Raw genomic sequence first — 23,557 nt, forward strand, 5'->3', positions numbered from 1 at the left:
GAAGGCTCCCCAGGAAGCTACTTGCAGAGTGGATCACAGAGGAGCAAGACTGGAAGCAGAAAAGCCTGCCTGGAGCATCCAGGCGAGGACTGTGAGACCGAGGGAGGAATCCCTCACGGCTGCCATGCGTGCATATCTTTAGGTTTGAAGAGAGCAGGTCAGAAGAAAAGGCGCCAGGGTGTTGAGGCAGCTCAAGTGAGCAGTTTGCAATGATGATGCAACATCAGCGAGTCTTGACTCAGGCGTCCGGGCCAGGCCCCGGCGGCTGCCTGGGCGAGAGCGGCCCCCTCGCGGGGGCGCCCGAGCACCCACCGTCCGCCGCCCCGCCGGAAGTGCTCTCCCGGCCCGCCGCGCCGCGCCGGGGGAAGATGGCGCAGGAGGCCGGCGACATGGACGATGGGCAGGTTTCCGACTCGGATTCCGACATGACGGTGGCACCCAGCGACAGGCCGCTGCCGGTGCCGGTGAGTGCGGAGGGCAGGCGGGTGACTCGGAGCCGGCAGCGCGGGGCCCAGGCGTCCTCCTGTCGGGCGCGCGGAGCCCGGCAGGCGGCGGGGAGGACAGCGGGCCCTACGAACCTGGCCTGGCATTTAGCTGCGAGGCGGGGTGCGCGAGGCGTGCGGCTCCCAGAGGCGGGCGTGCGGTTGTCTCTTTCCCGCCTCGCGTGCTCCTCTCCTTGTTTTCTAAACCTACGGAATTCCCCACTGGGCGTCGCTGGGTTCTCCTCGAAGGGCAAATTTTCCCGAACATGTAGAACGTGGGGACGTCGGCCCACAACCAGCCTGTGGCGCTCATTTGCGCCCCGAGGAGAAAGGGAGTGAGGATCGGGAATGAAGTTCATCTCTTGCTCAGGGGCCTGTTCTTCCATATTCCCATGGAACCTAGCTTCGTCGTGCCATAATGTGCCACTGGGTTTTATGTTAGCTCCCCAGGTTTCTAAACAGGCGTTTGTCTTGGCCGCCCTACTAAGTAGCAAGCTGTTTTGAGAAGGCTTTAGTGCCAGGCTGCCCGCGTTGGAATTCCAGAGCCGCCACTTTGTGATCGGTGACAAGGTATTCAGCCTAGCGCCCCATCTTTAGAGTGGGAATAACAGTACCACAGTGACAGAGTGACTGTAAGGATTCGGTGGAGCCCAAATGATGGCTGACAAGTGTTAGTGCAGTTATTGTTTACAGGTACGAAGACTTATCTTCTAGCTTTAAAATACCCCTCCCCCATTTCTAGCACGGATTAGGAGCTCAACAGATACTTTGATGTTTAGTTGAAAAAGCAAAGGTGATTCCTTTTGCATAGAAGCATCTTGGGAAATCGGTACCAATATATTTTGTTTTTCAATCTTTTTCAGTTTTCCGTAAATTGACTCTTGACTTAGTAAACTTAATGCCATGGACTCTGCAGTTTTACAAGTAATTTGTCAGTGATGTTTACACATAGGATTTTACTCTCTAGTCTAAAAGGAACATAGTCCCAAAACCTTATAAAGGCAGTTGATACATCCACATGCATGACAGGCGCCTTTGGAAAAGAGGAAAACAAGTTCTAACTGCCTGTAACAGTTGTTCAACATGTGATTTTCAAACGTTCTGACAACTGAAAAGATTGAAAATCTTCTGAAGGTGAGAATTAAGAGCTTTGGCAATTTTTTGGAAAGCTGTTTTAGCACTAAGTGCTGCATTAGCTATATAGAAATAAGAATTTGTGGCTTTAAAAATGGAAATTCCAGGGAGTTCCCTGGTGGTCAAGTGGTTAGTATGGCCACATTCACCGTGGGGGGCCCAGATTCAATTCCTGGTTAGGAAGTAATCTTCGGAAGATCTCTGAAACCAATTCAGTCCCTTACATGGATTTTTCTCTCTCTCTCCTTTTTTTTGGGGGGGGGGGCGGGGGGCGCTTGCAGGATCCTCGAGTGACGCAGGCTAACACTCTCAGGGATCCTGCAAGTGGCCAAAAAAAAAAAAGGAAGTTCCATGTAAACCTTTAGAAATTCAGGCACTGAATTGGTTTCAGAGATCTTCAAAGATCACTGCTGCTTTAAAATGGTTCAGCTGAATCCCTAAATAATTTTTTTTACATAGCACAGGGTGTGTGGGGGTAATGTCTTTTGTGGAATTGATTGTAATTTTCCTTCATGTGCAGAAAGCACTAGGTGGGGACTGTGGGCTGCGGCCCTTCCAGAGTACTGCAACAGCGTGTGCCCCGGCATCCCATTATCGGACTGTAAAAAGTGTGGATTCAAGTGAAGAGAGCTTTTCAGATTCAGATGATGATAGCTCCGTCTGGAAACGCAAGCGACAGAAATGTTTTAACACCCCTCCCAAACCAGAGCCTTTTCAGTTTGACCAGAGCAGCCAGAAACCACCTATAGCTGGAAGGAAGAAGGTTAACAACATATGGAGTGCTGTGCTGCAAGAACAGAACCAAGATGCAGTGGCCACTGAACTTGGTATCTTGGGAATGGAGGGCACTATTGACAGAAGCCGACAGTCTGAGACCTACAATTATTTACTTGCCAAGAAACTTAAAAGAGAATCTCAAGAACATACAAAAGAATTAGACAAAGAGCTAGAAGAATATATGCATGGTGGCAAAAAAACGGGACCAAAGGAGGAGGAGAATGGGCAAGGCCATCCCAAAAGGAAACGACCTGTCAAAGACAGAGTAGGAGACAGACTAGAAATGAACTATAAAGGCCGCTACGAGATCACAGAGGACGATTCTCAAGAGAGGGTGGCTGATGAAATTTCTTTCAGGTGAGCATTTAAATATTTCTACAAGTGAACACTTGACCAATTATCTTCCATTTATAAGATACACTATAGAGTCCAGATACGTTGATGGTGGTGTTCCTTTCTGAGATTTTTAAATCCAAGGGAAGAACTGGGCTTATGTGGTTATATGAATATGAATATGGTTGGCTGTTCTTACATTTGGGCAGACCTGATAGAATACTTTTGTAGATTTTTGTGAACTTTTGAGCAACTGTTTCTATTGAGGCCTATAGAACTCTTCAGATAAAAACAGATCCTTTTAAATCATGTGGGTTTCTTGGAGTGTTTTTTTGTTTTTACAACTTTTATTGAGGCTTATTATACATGTAATAAAATTTGTCCTCTTTAAGTGTTGACTTTTTTTTGGTAAATTTATTGGTTGTACAACCATAAAGCACTTTTAAAACATTTCCATCAGCCAGTAAGATCCCTCATGCCATATGCCCATTTAAAGTTAGTTCCTATTCCCATTCCCAGGTAACTGCTAATCATTCCATTGCTGTCAAATTGCATTTTTTGAAAATTTCATGTAAGTAGAATCACAATATGTAGTCTCTTGTGCCTGGCTATTTTCACGTAGTGCAGTGTTTTTGCTATTCATCCATGTCGTAGCAGTCATCAACAGCTTATATATTTACACACACACACATTTGTATTGGCTATTACACTTTTTGGCAATTATGAATAATTCTGTTATGAACTTCCATGTACACATCTTTGGACACATGTTTTAATTTATTTTGGATAGGAGTAGAGTTATTTGATGTATGGTGAATTTACATTTCATGTATTTTTAACATGAAATTTTTAAAGTTGAAATTTTGTTTACATTTTATTAGCTCTAAATCACTAGTGAACAGTGTCACAAGTTTGAAAACATCTTTGGTTCAAAGGTAATATAGTAGGAAAACAAGTATTTACTTTCCAGGCAAGCCTGTCAATAGTAGTACTGGATTTTTAAGTACTGAGGTTTGGAATTTGAGTGCTGGAAAGAAACCTAGAGATTTTGTAAACCAGTACTTTCACTTTACAAATAGGAAATTGAGGCCTAGTAGTTGTGTGGTTTGCTCAAAGTCGCTAATGTGTCAGACCTGGAACTGAAGTCTAATCCCTTTATTCCTAGTCTAGTGCTCTTTCCACAATAGAGAGAAAAAAGAAGCCAGAGCTTGGTAGGGAACTGAAAAGACTTCTGTAATATTAATCCTCCTTCATCTCTGCAGAGTATGGTCTCATGTTAGGTTTGCTGCTTACTTAGGCTTCCTGTATTTTTACCTGTCAGTGGTAAAAATAATTATATCTGCTTTGTAAGATTGTTGAGAGAATTAACTGAAATATAGTGCATATATAGTTCTTAGGATTGTGCTTATCTCATAATAAGCCTTTGGTAAATATTAGCCATATCTTCTGTTCTGAGACAGGGAGCCCATGAGGGAAAAGTCCAATCCATTTTAAAGCTCCTAGACATCTCCAGTTAGGAGAGCTAAATTTTAGAAATCGTGATACATGTTTGTTTTTAGACTTGCATTCGTCATGCTGTGTGTGCGTATTTCTTTTGAAATTTGCTGTAATCCCATAAGGCAAAGTGAAGAGGCCAGTATGTAACTTGAGATGGAATCTTGACATTAGTGTCTGCTTGGATGACCCAAGATAAGAATGTTTCCATGTCAGTGATTCCAAGGTTAAATATTGAAGATTTCGGAAAGCAAATGTTACTAGAATGGGATGTTAATTCTGTCTGGGAACTAAATTGGAGACTAAGGTAGATTTCCTCAACTTTATGCAACAAATAAAGAGGTTGATATTACTTCATTTGTTCCTTATCAGGTTGCAGGAACCAAAGAAAGATTTGATAGCCCGAGTAGTGAGAATAATTGGGAACAAAAAGGCAATTGAACTTCTGATGGAAACTGCTGAAGTTGAACAAAACGGTGGCCTTTTTATAATGGTAAGGCTAATAAAATGCCCTTGTCTCTGATTGTTGGTTCTCTTATTTATGGATTATAACCAGTGTGTTTCAGACTTTTAAAAACCTTCATTAATAATGAAAATTGAATTTAAACATTCAGTATGGTCAGTTTTTACAATTAGTACTTTTCTTATTAAAAATATATCTAAATTGTAGCTTGTTAGTGTGTAGTCCACAACAAATCTCTAACAGGCTTCATTAAGGGTAGGGGCTGAATTAAGAAAAAAGTCAGGGCAAAAGGACCTGGAAGCTCAAATTTAGTGAGTATGGGTTTTGGAGTTTGGGGTTTCTTGTTTTGAATTTTGGATGTGCACCATACTAGATGTGACATTTGGCTAAATTATTTGACTTTGGAGACCTGTCTCAGCTATAAAATGGGATTAATCCTCTAATGTAAGGATTAAATAAGATAATGCGTATATAATGCTGATCATAGTGCCCAGAATTCAGTAGTGGTGAAGAGAAGTGTTATTTTTGGTTAATTTAATTCATACATTCTTGGAACCTGGATTTCATGGGTGGTAGGGGTGAATAGGAAACAAAATGTCTATAAAGAGGCTTCTGGGGTTGAGGAAGGGAAAAAAACAAATAATGGTTAAAAAGTACTTTATTGTCCCAGAATGACTGATGGAGCAGTTCTCTTGCTGGGGCCAGATCACAAGCAGTAACAGTTTATGCCGCAGAGTGAGTGGTCTTGCAGATCTCATTTAATTGAGCTTTCGCCACAGGGTGAGCATGAAAGTGGAATGGTTTCCTTCTTATTTGTTCCTCATGAATTTGAGTAATAACATCACAAGAGACTCCATCAATGTTATACTGTGGAAATGGAGAGAAAAGTAACCAATTAGAAGTGATAGCACTGGGTGAGGAAGCAGCCCATGAACATAGATTATAGAAGTTAACAACAGACTGTAATGATCATGAGTGTAGTGGTGCCCCCTGTCTGTGTTGTGGTTTAAGGCGCTGTTTTAGACACAGGAAGCTTATGTTATAATAGGGGGTGGGAAGGAAGCGGTCTAAAGAATAAATGTAGTATCTTCCAAGTATGCTAGAAAGTGATACCTGCTATGAGAAAAGAAAAAGAGCAAATGGGAAGTCTGGAGAGGCGAGAAGGACACTGCAGTTTAACGGAATGGCATAGTAAATCTTAATAGCTCCTTAGGAATGTCTCTGAAAGTTGCTCTGACCATTCATGGTAAGAGTCTACACAGGATAATTTTTCTGTTCCTTTTTGTAGAATGGTAGTCGAAGAAGAACACCAGGTGGAGTTTTCCTGAATCTCCTGAAAAACACTCCTAGTATCAGTGAGGAACAAATTAAGGTAAAAATGATATGTCCTTGACTTTTAAGATCAATCATGATTTGACTGCCACTCAGCCTCTAGCTTCATTTTCTATTGATCTCTGTTACCTGCTCTGCCTTACGTTGACTGATTTTTTTAGTTGCTCTTTTTAAGTAAAACTTGAACCTCTTATAAAGCTCTGCCTCCTCTTTTTCTCCCCTTTCAGAGCCAAGGTCATGATTTCCTTTTATGGAAATTTTTCCTGGTGTCTTAGCATGTAATTATTTTTTTCTACTCTCCTATAACTTGGCTTTCAGAATCTTAAGGCTTCCCTGGTGGCCTAGACAGTAAAGAATCTGCCCTGCAATGCGGGAAACTTGGGTTCAATCCCTGGGTCGGGAAGATCCCCTGGAGAAGGGAATGGCAGTATTCTTGCCTGGAGAATCCCGTGGACAGAGGAGCCTGGCGGGCTGTAGTCCATGCAGTCACAAAGAGTCAGACATGACTGAGCAACTAACACACACATAACTTGGCTTTCGGGATCTTAGTTCCTTGACCAGGGATCTAGGCCCTCTGCACTGGAAGCATGGAGTCCTAACCACTGGACCACCAGGGAATTCCCTCTATAACTTTTTATTAATGAAAAATTTCAAATGTGCAGAATAGATGAAAAAAATAACAGCATGTATACCAATATATCCTTTACCTAGTTTTAGAGGTAGTTAATATTTTGACTTTTTTTTTTCTTCTGTACCATTGAGAAATAAGAAGCAAACATTATGACATTCAGCCCTAATTCAACAAGAATCTCACAATCAGATCAGATCAGTCGTTCAGTCGTGTCTGACTCTTTGTGACCCCGTGAATCGCAGCACGCCAGGCCTCCCTGTCCATCACCAACTCCTGGAGTTCACTCAGACGCACGTCCATCGAGTCAGTGATGCCATCCAGCCATCTCATCCTCTGTCGTCCCCTTCTCCTCCTGCCCCCAATCCCTCCCAGCATCAGAGTCTTTTCCAATGAGTCAACTCTTCGCATGAGGTGGCCAAAGTACTGGAGTTTCAGTTTCAGCATCAGTCCTTCCAAAGAAATCCCAGGGCTGATCTCCTTTAGAATGGACTGGTTGGATCTCCTTGCAGTCCAAGGGACTCTCAAGAGTCTTCTCCAACACCACAGTTCAAAAGCATCAATTCTTTGGCGCTTAGCCTTCTTCACAGTCCAACTCTCACATCCATACATGACCACAGGAAAAACCATAGCCTTGACTAGACGAACCTTTGTTGGCAAAGTAATGTCTCTGCTTTTGAATATGCTGTCTAGGTTGGTCATAACTTTCCTTCCAAGGAGTAAGCGTCTTTTAATTTCATGGCTGTAGTCACCATCTGTAGTGATTTTGGAGCCCAGAAAAATAAAGTCTGACACTGTTTCCCCATCTATTTCCCATGAAGTGATGGGACTGGATGCCATGATCTTTGTTTTCTGAATGTTGAGCTTTAAGCCAACTTTTTCACTCTCCACTTTCACCTTCATCAAGAGGCTTTTGAGTTCCTCTTCACTTTCTGCCGTAATGGTGGTGTCATCTGCATATCTGAGGTTATTGATATTTCTTCCGGCAATCTTGATTCCAGCTTGTGTTTCTTCCAGTCCAGCGTTTCTCATGATATACTCTGCATATAAGTTAAATAAACAGGATGACAATATACAGCCTTGACGTACTCCTTTTCCTATTTGGAACCAGTCTGTTGTTCCATGTCCAGTTCTAACTGTTGCTTCCTGACCTGCATACACATTTCTCAAGAGGCAGATCAGGTTGTCTGGTATTCCCATCTCTTTCAGAATTTTCCACAGTTTATTGTGATCCACACAGTCAAAGGCTTTGGCATAGTCAATAAAGCAGAAATAGATGTTTTTCTGGAACTCTCTTGCTTTTTCCATGATCCAGCGGATGTTGGCAATTTGATCTCTGGTTCCTCTGCCTTTTCTAAAACCAGCTTGAACATCAGGAAGTTCACGGTTCACATATTGCTGAAGCCTGGCTTGGAGAATTTTAAGCATTACTTTACTAGCGTGTGAGATGAGTGCAATTGTGCAGTAGTTTGAGCATTCTTTGGCATTGCCTTTCTTTGGGATTGGAATGAAAACTGACCTTTTCCAGTCCTGTGGCCACTGCTGAGTTTTCCAAATTTGCTGGCATATTGAGTGCAGCACTTTCACAGCATCATCTTTCAGGATTTGAAATAGCTCAACTGGAATTCTATCACCTCCACTAGCTTTGTTCGTAGTGATGCTTTCTAAGGCCCACTTGACTTCACATTCCAGGATGTCTGGCTCTAGATCAGTGATCACACCATCGTGATTATCTGGGTCGTGAAGATCTTTTTTGTACAGTTCTTCTGTGTATTCTTGGCATCTCTTCCTAATATCTTCTGCTTCTGTTAGGTCCATACCATTTCTGTCCTTTATCGAGCCCATCTTTGCAGGAAATGTTCCTTTGGTATCTCTGATTTTACAGTATCCTCCATAACCACACCTAAGAGAAATAAAAATGATAATTTCATAGCATCATCCCATTATCTATGTAGAACTTATTCTGGTTTAATGAATTGTCCCAAGAATGTATTTTCTAGCTTTTTTCCCCCCAAACCAGGATCCTATCTAACAGATTTCCACATCCTTTTTGTTATATATCTCTTTTGATCTTTTTAATCCTACATTTTCCTCTATGATGTAGGCCTTTTGATGAGTCCAGGATTGCTCTTACAGAGTGTACCACATTCTGGTGATTGTCTGCTCGTGCATATTTGTTTTGTTTGTTTCTCTATCTCCTGTATTTCTGATAAACAGGAAGCTGGGCACTTTAGTATTCTTAATCATTTTTGTATTACTAGAACGTCATATGGAAAAAACTAAACAGTGTGGGTTTTTCATAGCTCAGAATTTGGTATCTTTTAATTTGTTAATTAAAGAACATGACTTGGCGTTTAGCACATCTAATCAAAATAAAATACTGGCTTCTTACATAGGAAGGAGGTGGTACTTGTGCAACACAGCTACAGTATTTGAGAAATTTTGTATTCTCTTTATTATACCAGTGGGTGATAAAGGTCATAGAAATGTGCTTTAACTGTTTTAATGTAAGGCTAATAGTGACACAAAATTAAAAGCCTTTTCTCTTTAGCTGATGCTCCATGTGGGCATATTTTGCATCTGCTCAGTTTTTTTTCCCCTCACTATTCACTTTTGGTCATTTTTTAAAAAATATGTTATTGAAATTCCTACAAGAAATGTTCCCATTGTTGCACATTTGGAATCTGTATTCTTTAAGTGCTTTTTTCCCTCATTGGACGGTTATTTTGATAACATGAATTTGTAACGAAGTGGATTTCCTTGGGAACACAACTTTTGAGTGATAGAACAGAGCTTATATTAATACCTTAATGTTCTCCCTCCTCCCCTAATATTACCCCTGGCCAGAAGTGTGTACTTAGAAGGAACATTCTTCTCAAGTTTTGTTTGATAGCAAAATGTCACTCTTCTGAAAGATAAAGTATGATGTGATGAAAAGGATTGTCTAAGATTCAAAGTCTAGGTTTTAATCTTAATTTTGCCATTTAGCACTTGTACACTGTGAGAAGATTGCTTACTGTCTCCCCCAGCCTTGATTTTTTCATCTATAAAGTGAGGATTTTAATATGCGCCCTGCCTGTTTAATATTACTATAAAAGAGTTAAATAAAATGATATCTAAAAAAGCTTTTTCTTGGTAACTAAATCTGGACAGAGAGTTTCCAGAAGGAGAGAAGAAAAGAACATTTATTTACCGTGAGCCTGGCACTAAGGCCAATATTTACAGGACTTACTCTTGACAGCCTGCAATTGGGTGTCACCCTGCTCTGCAGATGAAGGCAGGAAAAGGACAGGTCTGGGATCACACAGGACTCTGCGTTCAGACCCATGTTGTTTCCACTGAATCACCGGTCTTTGAAATTCAGTTCTTCTAACTTGCCGTGGAGAAGGGAATTTAATCTTTGTAGATTTTTATCGTAAACTGTCAGAAACATTGCATTATAATAAACACTGGAAACATTTTTAATAGTATCCAATAATAGAGAAATGTTGACTTAAAACAACTATTGTGTAGCCTCTATTTTTGTGAAGCAATTCTAAGAAAATTAGAAAATAAAATAATAGCTGAAAGGCAGAGTACAGATTTTTAAAGAAAAAGTTAAAACACCAAAATGTTACCAGTGCTTTGGTCTATTGTGAGGGGTTAGAAATGTTTTGGCTTTTAAGATTTTTTTCTGTTTTTTCCAAATTTTCTGTTGTATATGGATTGACTACCTTTGTTACTAGAAAGAAAAATCTGAAGGTAGATATAATTTTATTGCAGGTAATTTCATATTTCATTCAAATAATGGTGTTATAATTTTTCTTTTAGTCACTTTTATCATCACTCTTTAGTCACTCTTATTAACAATCACAGTCTGTAGAATTTGGAAGCCAGAACTGAACTGAGTGGGCTTGTTTTCAACTTTTTCTCATTTGATTTTATTTTAGTTTGTGGCCTTATAATTTTTTTTCTAGAGAATACAAAGTTTGTGAAGATAAAAAGAGTAAGAATAGTTAGAGGTTAATTTGCTATATTTTTTTAAAGTCCATCTGCAGCGATCTCCCTCTTAAAGTAGTATGCACTAGGTTCTTAACTTGTGGATGGGAGAAGAAAAACTTCTCTCAAATTATCTATTGTCTGCATTTGTTGTAATACATTAACAATGTGATAAAAAGACATTTCTTTAGGCCATTCCCTGGTTTGTTTTATTTAAGTATATAACCCATGGGAATGACATTTCCTCTTTAATAAGGTTTGCTGTATTTGGAGGGAAAGGGGAGACTTCATAATTTAATTTAGTATTGCCAGGCATTGTACTAGTTAGAATTGTTTTTATCAAGATGTTTGGATGTGTTTTCATATAAAATGAAAATACTGCTACTATGCTCCACTTAAAGGTAAGTAGACACTTGAAAAAATTGTGAATTTTCACACTGTTGTGAAGGCAACATAACAGGGTTTAAGGATATGGTAGTTTTAATAAATAGTAGTTCTTGTTTACTAAAGTTGTTCCTTTATTGTAGGACATTTTCTACCTTGAAAATCAAAAGGAATATGAAAATAAAAAAGCTGCTAGAAAGAGAAGAATTCAAGTGATGGGGAAAAAGATGAAACAAGCCATTAAAAACCTAAATTTTCAAGAAGATGATGATACATCACGAGAGACGTTTGCAAGTGACACTAATGAGGCCCTGGCCTCTCTCGATGAATCACAGGAAGGACATGGAGAAACAAAGTTGGATGCAGAGGAAGCCATTGAGGTTGATCATTCTCACGATTTGGACATGTTTTAGTACATTTTGAGGAATAGACCTTTCTAAGATAACATTGTAATAAACCATTTCTACTGAGATTATTTTACTTTGCACTGATAAACACAAAAATCTGGAGAGAACTGTTACCTTGTTTTAAATAAAATTGAATATGTGGGAGATGAATGTGATAAGAACATTTAAAACTTTCTCATGTCTGACAAAATATTTAAAAGTATATAGTGGAAGATTTAATTTCTTAATCTATTGCATGTGCTAATTATTACTAGTTGATAATCAATTTTGTCCAGATCATTATAACATGCCGTTCAAAAGTTTTTCTTATTTGTCTTTGCAATGAACTACGATTGGTTTCAAAACATTCCATTAAAAGATCCTATTAAGACATAAATTGTTAAGCTATTACAAATGCATTCAAGTTTAGTTTTTCTGTGTTTTAAGAACTCTTAGGCTTTTAATGATAGAAACTAAAAATAGGTTTATACTAGTGGCTCTTCCCACTTATGTGTTTGTTCCGAAGTAAATAAACATCAGAAGCTTTTCAAAGAAGTATCAGTTCGTAACTTTAGCTTTGTTTTTGACTTATTAGTTACTTTGATCATATTTAAATGCTGAATATAATCCATACGTGCATAATTACAGTGACATTTAAGAAATTCCCAGTGGTGGCCTGCCTAAGACAGTTTTACCTTATGTTAAGGAAGTTAGGTATTAAAAATGTTTCTTCTGCATGATGTTTAAAATTATTCATTTTTATTTAAGAAAATAAAGGTAGTTTACTTAAGGTGTCCCAAGAGTTGACTACAGTTTACAGAGTAAGCAAAAATATGTAGGAAGCAGTTATTATCTATTCTTTGCAATAATGTACTTGAAGTCTTTCAGTAATTTTTGAAACACATAATCATTGAATTTGGATCTAAGCAGGGAAGGAAGAGGAAAATGGTTATTGGTTACATTTTATTCATAAAGAATGCAGAAATAAAATTGGAATTCTGGAAGTCAATGAGTTTTGAGTGATTTTATTTTTTAATCTCAAATTTTCTTTCATAAAATTGCCATAACCAAGGAAAGAAGCATTTTAAATAGGTAAGTATTTAAATATTGTCCCTAAAGGTTTTTTTTAACCTTTATTTATTTATTTGAAGAATTTTTTTTCTAATTGAAGTATAGTTGACTTACAGTATTAAATTAGTTTCGGGTATACAGGATAGTGGTTCAGTATTTTTATATATTGTAAAATGATCACCGCAGTTCCTGATATTACTTTGTGTGAGGTGATTTTAAAGGTCTGATATATTAGGTAAGATAACACTCAGAAATCTAAATGTCATGTATCCTTGTAAATATTACCAAGTTTTCTAGTGAAAGTTACAGTTTTTGAAGGATATTAATGTCTCAGGCTACTTCATCTTTAGTGGCTGGCTCATTTCTCCCCCACCCTGCTTCCTAGCTTGTTTTCCTTATTATCTTAACATTTGCAAACTACACAGATATCTGGATTGTATTACATCCTAATGGTATAGAAACCAGTGCTTCAGTTTTTAAGGTTTAAAGTTTTATTTATTAACATTACTCTTCTCTAAACCTTTTTGATTATCCAGATCTAGGAATGTTACAAACTCTTGCTAGAAATGCATTCCCTTAATACTGTCACCATACCAGCGTACATTACAGTCATTCTTCCTGCTCAGCCAAACATTGTTCTGCTTGCTGGCTAGTAGGATTAACAGTAATAGCCCTCTGTGTCTCTGGCTTAGTTATTTAGGTGCTCATCCTCACTCATAACCTTTATTAGAATGAGTTTTTTTTACCTAAAATACTCTGTGACTCAACTCAAAACCTAGAAGATAAAATGGGTTAGATTGGTTTGGGTTAAGGCAAGTTTGATTTACACTCACAGGTATCTAAATAAAATCAGCTATGTGCAATATATAAAGAGGAAAATACGAAGTGATTATTTGTGAGTAATAATTGCTTAGTCCACTATATTTCCTAGTATCTTTGTCAAAGTTGTAGTAAGTCTGCAAACATACTTATTTTTTAAGTGCTCATGATAAGGATGATGATATACTCAAGGAGTATTTAAAAAACACTGAAAATGGCTCTAAGCCCCACATTCTTAACTGCTGAAGCAATTGCTCTGGGTTGCTATGAAGTTAGCAAAACATTGTTACATCTGAGGCAGCACTGTCGTCATAATTAGTAGGCTAGTGAAGTTCTAGATGAGAATTCCTGTCACTACTGGCAGTGATGGCTTCAGGCAAAGACACTTGTCCGATCCTACCTAAACTCACCAACAACTGTTCTGATGAGAATTCAGATAAGCTTGCTAATAAGTGAGGACTTAACGGTTTGGGGTTTTCCCGTGGTTTTGTTTGTTTTCAGTCTGGGAGTTACATTCATGGGGACGCCAATTCTGTGCTTCCCCTTGGTATCTATATAGAAAACTGTTCCAGAACAAAACTGTGTGTGCTAGAGAAAGCAAGACTGTCCTGAGTGTAGAGCATGTACTAAATTCAGAAGCTAAATTAGTGATTTTTGTGACTGGCCAGAGATTCCTTTAGCCAGAGCATAGGCCTGAGCTAAATCATGGTGTGCTGTTTTTTCCCCTTAAAATAAGGCCAAAATGAACATGAGCAAATTGTAAAGGACAGCATGCAGTTAGAGTAATGATATCCAGAGTGGACTCTTGATGACACTTGGGGATTTAATGGGTCGGTTATCTACTATTAATAGGTGAGTCTCAAGGCAGTGACAGCTCTGTCCTGCAGACGCAGGGGTCCAAACCTCACAGACACAACTGCTTCCATTCCCTCAAATGATGCTAAAGCAATTGTATTTAGTTCACAAGATACCCTTTCTTCTTGCTTTCTTAATCTTCAGGTGTGAGATTCATTTGCCACGATTTTCCTTAAAGCAAGGGATGATCCCAAGACATTATGTAATGCCTTGGAAACAGAACATGAAATTCAGGAATGTGAATCTGAAGGTATTTTCCTATAAATATTCATAATTTTTAGAAAAACTATAGTATGTAATATATCTGTGAATAAGCATACAGCTCTACAGTGTTTTGAAATTTATTTTTCATTTGTTCAGCTTTATTGAGGAACAATAGACAAATATGATTGTGTATATTTAAAGTATACAACATAGGACTTCCCTGGTAGTCTAGTGGTTAAGACTCGTGCTTCCACCGCAAGAGGCACAGGTTTGATCCCTGGTTGGGGAAGTTCCTCATGCCGTGTGGTGTGGCTAAAAAAACTGGAAAATTGTGAATCACTATGTTGTACAGCAGAAACTTACGTAATATTGTACATCAACTATACCTCAACAACAACAACAAAATTTGAGGGCAACTCGGGGAAATATTTATAGCATATACAGCAAAGGGCTGCTGCTGCTGCTGCCAAGTCGCTTCGTGTCCAACTCTGTGTGACCCCATAGATGGCAGCCCACAGGCTCCCCCGTCCCTGGGATTCTCCAGGCAAGAACACTGGAGTGGGTTGCCATTTCCTTCTCCAATGCATGAAAGTGAAAAGTGAAAGTGAAGTCGCTCAGTCGTGTCCGACTCTTTTCGACCCCATGGACTGCAGCCCACCAGGCTCCTCCGTCCATGAGATTCTCCAGGCAACAGTACTGGAGTGGGGTGCCATTGCAAAGCGCTAGTTTATTTTAAAAAATCTAAAAATAGGAGCTTCCCTCTAGTGGTTAGGAATCTGCCTGCCTGTGAATGGGACACAGGTTGGATCACCGGTCCAAGATGATTCCATATGCCATGGGGCAGCTCAGCCCCCGCACCTAGAGCTGGTACCTGCAACAAGAGAAGCCACCACAGTAAGTCCACACACTGCAACTGGAGAAAGTCCACATGAGCAAGGAAGACCCAGTGCTGCCCAAAATAAATAAAATTGTTAAGTGTACAGCCTGATGCTTCTAGTGAGGTGATGGAATTCCAGTTGAGCTATTCTAAATCCTGAAAGATGATGCTATGAAAGTGTTGCACTCAATATGCCAGCAAATTTGGAAAACTCAGCAGTGGCCACAGGACTGGAAAAGGTCAGTTTTCACTCCAATCCCAAAGAAAGGCAATGCCAAAGAATGCTCAAACTACTGCACAATTGCACTCATCTCACACGCTAGTAAAGTAATGCTCAAAATTCTCCAAGCCAGGCTTCAGCAATATGTAAACCGTGAACTTCCTGATGTTCAAGCTGGTTTTAGAAAAGGCAGAGGAACCAGAGATCAAATTGCCAACATCCGCTGGATCATGGAAAAAGCAAGAGAGTTCCAGAAAAACATCTATTTCTACTTTATTGACTATGCCAAAGCCTTTGACTGTGTGGATCACAATAAACTGTGGAAAATTCTGAAAGAGATGGGAATACCAGACCACCTGATCTGCCTCTTGAGAAATGTGTATGCAGGTCAGGAAGCAACAGTTAGAACTGGACATGGAACAACAGACTGGTTCCAAATAGGAAAAGGAATACATCAAGGCTGTATATTGTCACCCTGCTTATTTAACCTATATGCAGAGTACATCATGAGAAACGCTGGACTGGAAGAAACACAAGCTGGAATCCAGATTGCCGGGAGAAATATCAATAACCTCAGATATGCAGATGACACCACCATTATGGCAGAAAGTGAAGAGGAACTAAAAAGCCTCTTGATGAAAGTGAAAGTGGAGAGTGAAAAAGTTGGCTTAAAGCTCAACATTCAGAAAACAAAGATCATGGCATCCAGTCCCACTACTTCATGGGAAATAGATGGGGAAACAGTGGAAACAGTGTCAGACTTTATTTTTCTGGGCTCCAAAATCACTACAGATGGTGACTACAGCCATGAAATTAAAAGACGCTTACTCCTTGGAAGGAAAGTTATGACCAACCTAGATAGCATATTGAAAAGCAGAGATATTACTTTGCCAACAAAGGTTCGTCTAGTCAAGGCTATGGTTTTTCCTGTGGTCATGTATGGATGTGAGAGTTGGACTGTGAAGAAGGCTGAGCACCAAAGAATTGATGCTTTTGAACTGTGGTGTTGGAGAAGACTCTTGAGAGTCCCTTGGACTGCAAGGAGATCCAAGCAGTCCACTCTGAAGGAGATCAGCCCTGGGATTTCTTTGGAAAGAATGATGCTAAAGCTGAAACTCCAGTACATTGGCCACCTCATGCGAAGAGTTGACTCATTGGAAAAGACTCTGATGCTGGGAGGGATTGGGGGCAGGAGGAGAAGGGGACGACAGAGGATGAGATGGCTGGATGGCATCACTGACTCGATGGACATGAGTCTGGGTGAACTCCGGGAGGTGGTGATGGACAGGGAGGCCTGGCGTGCTGTGATTCATGGAGTCCCAAAGAGTCGGACACGACTGAGTGACTGATATGATCTGATTACCAAGATCAAGAGAATTAACACATTCATCATCTCCCCTAGCTAACTTTTTTCCTTGTAGTAAGAATGCCTCAGATGTACTCTCAGCAGCTCTCAAGTACACAGTACCATTTTATTAACTATAGTCACTATGTTGAACATTAGACCCTTAGAACTTACTCTTCCTAAAACTGAAAGTTTTACCCTTTGTCTCATTTCTTCCTCTTCCCAGGCCTTGACAACCACCATTCTAACAAAAGTTGTTTGGTGCACCTGCCACATAAACTTGTAAACAAAAGTTAAATAGCAATATCTTACTCAAATACCCCAATTATAAACTTAAAATAGATAAACCAAAAGATATCAGAAATATATGTTTACACTTGTTCTACATAATGCCAACTCACAGTTGTTAAGTTCATCAGTCGTAGGCACCATTAATTTCAAGGCTGTAGTACAGAGTGTGTATTTTTTTATTGAAGTATATTTCATTTTCAATGTGTTAAATTCTGCTGTACAACAAAGTGATTCAGTTATTTATATATATATACACATATATATATACACACACACACACATATATATATATATATACCCACATTCTTTTTTATATTCTTTTCCATTAATGGTTTATTATAGGAGATTGAATATATTTCTCTGTGCCATACTGTAGGACCTTGTTTATCCATTCTATATATTCTAATAGTTTGCATCTGATAATCAAAAACTCCTAATCCAACTCTCCCCTACCTCTCTTCCCCCTTGGCAACCACAAGTCTGTTCTTTGCAGAGAGTGTTTTTACAGCTGTACTGCATACTCAGGTTGAAAGCTATGTGAACAGTTTGGCTAGATTTATAGATAAGACTCCTTGTTCACTCAGTGCTTCTATTCAGTACTCAGCAATTTCAAAACATTTTCCAAATTCAGATTGACCATTCACTTGTGAAAAGGTAAGTTGTTTCTTTAAAAGAGAATATAATATTCTGTAATAATCAGACAACAAGAAGTTTCAAGTTACGATTCCTAGGAAGAAATGTGTGTATGTAACTAATTTCCACATTTCTAATCAATAAGCAATTAATGTTGAATAAGAATATACTTTACCAAAACAGATGATATTATAAAATGTGAATATTATATATGAAACATTTCTATTATTCTTGACCTTACTCTTTAGAACTATAATTTAGCATAAATTTTTCATTGTTATTTCACTTCTGCAATTTAGTTGACAGTGTTCCTAACAGTTTTAAAGTGTAATTAACAACTGGTGTATGGAGCATCTATCTTACAGAGTAAAAGTGAAAACTAAACGAGAATTATAATGAAGTGAATGTGCACTGAGTAAATGGTAGCTTTGCTTTACTTCCATTGTATGATTTTTCCTATAGGAGATGAAATAGCTATTTAACAACATAAAAACAAGAGCACAGCATAGGAGAGAGGGGGCTGCACCCCAAGACCAGGCCAGACTTTATTCAGCAATATCAGAGAATCAGAAATAGATGTACAATTCAGATAATAACCTCTTACTACAGATAATAAGTAACTGTTACCTATCCAACCGCAGTTGCAGCAGCCTCCGCATACTCTGCAGCTTATTTTACTTTGTGTTGTTGTTTCGTTTCTCAGTGGTGTACGACTCTTTGCAATCCCATGGACAGTAGCCCACCAGGCTCCTCTGTGCATGGGATTTCCCAGGCAAGAATACCTGAGTGAGTTGCCATTTCCTTCTCAGGGATCTTCCTGACATAGGGATGGAACCCAAGTCTCCTGCACTGGCAGGCGGATTCTTTACCATTGAGCCACCAGGGAAGCCCTAAAAAGAGCTTTGAAAGTCAGCAAAAGATTTTTCATTCATATATAATGTTTTATTCAACACTCAAAGAATTGTTTAATAATTCCCATTTTATATTTGAGAAAACTGAGTCCCACAGTGCATAAATGACTTGTACAAGGACACATAAGTGGTGAAGCTAAAGGTCAGTGACCTGACTCCAAGTTTAGAGTCTGCAGCCCACACCACTGGCTCTTCCTGTTGGTTGGAAGACACCGGTTAGCACTGCTTTTTTTAAAAAAAGGGTTATTGCTCTGCCCACTAGAGATTCCTTCTTGACAGTAACAGAAAAACTACTGGGCAACTTCCATCTTAATAAAGTAATTTTTGGTGTGATATACAGCAGATTTTTTTCTTCCTCCTAGCACGCAGAAGCATGTGGGATCCATGCTGGCCCTTTGGAAGACTCTCTGTTTTTGGATCACAGTGAAAGGCTTTGCCATGGGGAAGATCGTAAAGTTGTCTTGAAGAAAGGCCCACCAGAAATAAAAATTGCAGATATGCCTCTGCATTCCCCTCTCTCCAGGTACCAAAGCACTGTGATTTCCCATGGCTTCAGGAGGCGACTGATCTGATCGAAGAATAAAATAATCAAGTAGTTCAGTCTCTCCCTCTCTCTCTTCCATAAATATTTCACCTACAGGTTTAATTTATTCAAAGGCTATAAGGCAACTGCATATTTTTTTACATTATTATAGCCTAGAAAGAAAATAGTCTCTGAGAACACCTGAGATGAAGTAGAGGAGCAAGGAAAACTGTTTCACTGAAATTAATTTCAGAGAAAGTAGTTAAGAAACAGCAGACTGATCCAGAACCACCATCTATCTTCACCACACTCCTCTACCTTTTTTTCCTCCTCATTCCATCCTTAATATTCATCTCTTCCAAAACTCAATGTCAGGTAAACCAAACTGAGATAGACTTGGAGGATGTGGGATTATTTTTGCTACTTTTCTGATCGCCCCAACACCTTTCTCTCTGCCTCCCTCACCAACACACATACCCCTAAGGCTAAAAGAGACTGGTAACTAACCAATATGGTTATTAGAAGTGTTTGGTAGACAACTTTATGATGCATCATATAATTTTAGCTGAGATATACTTTCCATATTGGTTCAGTGTATTCAAGTATCAATATCCTACAGCAAAGAATTGATTCACATAACTTAAGAAATAAGAATGACTATGTGTAAAAATGATGCACTGCTGTGGAAGACAGTATAGTGGTTTCTCAAATAATTACACACAGAATTACCTTATGATCCAGCAATTTCAGTTCTAGGCATATGCCCCAAAGAATTAAAAGCAGTGACTTCAACAAATATTTGTACACCAATGTTCACAGCAGCATTATTTATTATAGCCCAAAGGTAGAAACAAATGTCCATCAACATTTGCTGGGGAGGAAAAAATTTTCCTCTGTTCTTCTAGGTTCTTCTGATGGGTTTAAGAATTGAATTGACATGAGACAGATTAACAGGAGAAAATCAAACAAACGTTAAATAACATGTATTCATGGGAGAGACCCGGGAAAACTGAGTAACTCACCAAAATGACTGAAACCCTCACTTTATATATCATCTTCAGCTAAAGACAGAAGAGGACTGGAGAATAGTGGTCTGGGCTTCAAAGAGGAGGAAGGTAATTGACATGGAGACAGAAAAGCAAACGTTCTGTAAATGTTTGTTGGGCCATGCAGAAACAATACGACATAGAGTGGATAGAGATCTCGAGCGTTTCCCCCACCATACCTTGCTCATGTTTTTGCAGACATCTCTGGCGAAAGCTCTATTCTTATAATAAACCTTCTATCTAAATTCCTTTAGGCACTTTAGGGTACCTGGCTCAGTGACAGTCTCCTCACCCAACAGTATCAATTATTCTGTTCTACTTAATTTTCTCTAATTTTGTGTGACCCTCTAAATTACATCCTAGTAAGTGATTCTCTTTCAGATTATTCCTCATCTAATTTCACTCTCTTAAATGTAAACTGTAATTTGTGCCTATGGCTTCCTTCTTTAAAAATTCCAGGGACTTCCCTGGTGGCCCAGTGGCTAAGACTCTGAGCTCCTAATGAAGAGGGCCCCCTGGTTCAATCCCTGGTCAAGGAACTAGATCCCACATGCTGCAACTAAGAGCCCACATGCCTCAATAAAAAACGTGGCTCAGCCAAATAAAAAAATATGCTTTAAAAGATTCCCTATTCCACTGTGGTTTAATTTAAAACTCTGAATTTCTCCCCAAGAGAGCAGATTATCATGCTGCATCTTGGCCCAGGTGGGTTCATCCCCATGAGTGGTAAATCTCTGAGATTTCCAGGGTCAGAAATGCCAGAGGATATATTTTACACATATTGAAAATATTGAGATCATATTTAACCATTGCTAATTAGCTTCCAGCAGGCTAAGGGGCCGCCAGGAGCAGGTGAATAGGTGTGTCCCACACAGGGGTGTCTGGCAGAGAAGGTGAGCAGTGGCTGGAATGGAGCCAGCACTACACTCCCCGAGCTCTGTGCACTTCAGTGCACAACTGGGGCCCTGGCAATACAGGGGCCAGTTCCAAAGTCTTCACTACGACTTCTCTGGCTTTTCACGTGATTTACCACTAGAAGCCTGCCTGTCAGAAAGCGTCTTTCTTCTTTTAAGAATGTGCCCAAAACAATGACCACTGCTGAAGCACCAGCAGCCAAAATGAAGTTCAATTCTTTTGTGGCTTCTCATCAAAGCAAGAACCAGAAAAGTCACATCAGTGCACTTCCCCACGTTCACAGGAAGAGTATGTCTTCCCCTCTTTCCAAAAGAGCTGAGACAGAAGAGTAGTATTTGATCCATGCTTATCTGAAAGGATGAAAAAGTTCAGATTTTGCGAGGGCCCTGCAAAGAGCAGCAAACTGGCAACACAGCCCGAGCTTATGGGAAGAAGTATGTCACCAACACTGAGTGCAGCAAGAGGAAGCTAATGGCACAGCTGTCCACGTAGGCATTCAGCCCGGCAAGGTGCTTGTCACTAGACAAAAGCCCGACAAAGACCGAAAACGATCCCAAATCTCGCCAAGTAGGAAAAGCAAGGGATAGACATAAGGAAGAAACAGTTGAGAAAATGCAAGAATCATTAGCAACTTTCATTAAAAACTGTTAAAATGGGACTGCCCTGGTGGTCCAGCGGTGAGGAATCTGCACCTCCACTGTAGGGGGTGCCGGTTTGATCCCTGGTTGCACGTGCTGCCCAAAAACAGAAAAACTGTTAAAATGAAAAAAAAGGAGAATGTGGCAAAATATGTGGGATAGAAGGCTGGATTAAAAAGTCAGGATGTATCAACTTGTGTGGATAAGAAGAATGCCTATGACCAGATAACAGTGCTGGAAGCCAGAACATCAGAATGTTTACAATATGAGTTCTGAAAGGTGGAGTTATATTTCTTATTTACATCCTCATATCTTTATAAGTTATCTGCAGCAAACACTGCTGTATTTTACCTTTGCAGACACTGCTCCCCACATGTGGAAGGCTCTCCTTTCTATTCTGCTGTCAAGAGTTTCATATTCAACACAACTGCCAACTCTTCTATGAAACCTATTTCATATTCTTTTTTCTCCAATACCAATTCTCTCCACCTTAACCTTTTCCAAGTTGGTTCTCTGCCTAAGCCTTCTGCTTCTTGACCAGAAGAGGTCTCTCCTGTGTTGCTCAAAAATAAAAAAATTAAAAAAGCTTTTTTTTTTTTAATGTTTTGTTGGTTTGCACTTTTTAAATAAAGGAAATCTTTGTCATTGCCTATTAGAGATATTGTGATACTATAGAAATCAGAGGTAGAAATTCTTCAATGCTTCTGTAACTAACAAATTTACAGATAGAGCATTTTATTCACAAAAGGGAGCTTAAACCCTTTGGGTCTACCCCTCAGTGCTTTGCACTGAAATTACACCTGATATGTAAAATTTGAAAACTGAAAAAAAAAAAAAAAAAAGAAACTAGGGGATAACACATATAGACAGAAAACCATGTCTTTTTCTAGGGACAAATTAAAAACCATCAGTAAAGTGCTTCTTTGGAATTCAAGGAAGGCCTCAGAGGCTACATTTTTTTCTACAGACAAGAGGCAGGCAGAGGACATGTTGTGAGGAGTCTGTTCCAGGAAGGCCCATAGAGTTCTGCTCAGTTACAGATACAGAGCAAAATCAGCAAAGCAAAAAAGCACATGGGGTGAAGTCCAAGGGACAATGAGCACTAATTTCCAAAAGTTCTCTTTCAGTGAAGTCACACAAGATATATTTACTTACCCCTAGCAATGAGCTGTGACAACTCTGTTCTTTCTTTGATCAGGAAAATTAACTTGTGCATTCTTTGGTCTTTTCTGGGGATTTAAGAGAATATCTTGCAAGTATAGCAAGGTTCATTTTCTTCCAGGTATTAGGAGACAAAGGTCATGGGGTTCTCAAGCAATCACAGGTGCATTTTATCCTAAGTGATGACTAGATGATCAGGCCTCAGCTGGTGCTACCCTCCAGAGAAGAGTTAAGCTTTAGAGTGTCAGAGAAATCAGAGCAGATTCCAGCAGGATGTTGGATTTGAGCAATGGGTCAGATGTGAGCCAGTGAGAACTAGAAAGGACTTTCCACACATGGGAAAAGCAGAAACAGAGGCAATGAGGAAAAATCACTATGTTTACAGAATATGTGAGGATATCCTAGGCAGAGAAAAGTTTTCTGCTGGGAAATAAAGGTAATCTTAGGAAAAAGGATCCAGCTTATTGAGGACTTTAAATTCCAAACCAGTAGTTGAAATAGATTACTATTAATGATCATGACAGAGTTTGAGAAAAACTAATCTGGCAATAGTTCAAAGGATGAATTGAAGATTAAGAGATAAATAAACCGGTTTGAACATAAATCCAGGTAAGAAGCCCCAGTTAGGATCAAAGCTATGCAGATGGGGAATAGGGA

The 23,557-nt window shown here is 39.4% G+C and overlaps 2 protein-coding genes and 1 pseudogene across 2 annotated transcripts; all 3 read left to right on the forward strand.

Moving 5' to 3' along the window:
- PHAX (phosphorylated adaptor for RNA export) lies at window positions 1-12,400 on the forward strand. The gene is made up of 5 exons (XM_027547010.1): window positions 1-464; window positions 2,137-2,750; window positions 4,593-4,713; window positions 5,972-6,055; window positions 11,149-12,400. The coding sequence occupies exons 1-5, from the start codon at window positions 210-212 to the stop codon at window positions 11,416-11,418; spliced, it is 1,344 nt and encodes a 447-aa protein (XP_027402811.1). The 5' UTR covers window positions 1-209; the 3' UTR covers window positions 11,419-12,400.
- A 1,247-nt stretch (window positions 12,401-13,647) lies between these two features.
- On the forward strand, window positions 13,648-19,214 carry TEX43 (testis expressed 43). The gene is made up of 3 exons (XM_027547011.1): window positions 13,648-13,733; window positions 14,281-14,386; window positions 18,980-19,214. Exons 1-3 carry the CDS (start codon window positions 13,648-13,650, stop codon window positions 19,187-19,189), a joined length of 402 nt encoding a protein of 133 aa, XP_027402812.1. The 3' UTR covers window positions 19,190-19,214.
- A 2,090-nt stretch (window positions 19,215-21,304) lies between these two features.
- On the forward strand, window positions 21,305-21,752 carry LOC113896327 (annotated as a pseudogene).
- The last annotated feature ends 1,805 nt before the right edge of the window (window positions 21,753-23,557 follow it).

The sequence above is a fragment of the Bos indicus x Bos taurus genome, chromosome 7 (genome assembly GCF_003369695.1).
Source record: "Bos indicus x Bos taurus breed Angus x Brahman F1 hybrid chromosome 7, Bos_hybrid_MaternalHap_v2.0, whole genome shotgun sequence".
Lineage (NCBI taxonomy): Eukaryota > Metazoa > Chordata > Mammalia > Artiodactyla > Bovidae > Bos > Bos indicus x Bos taurus.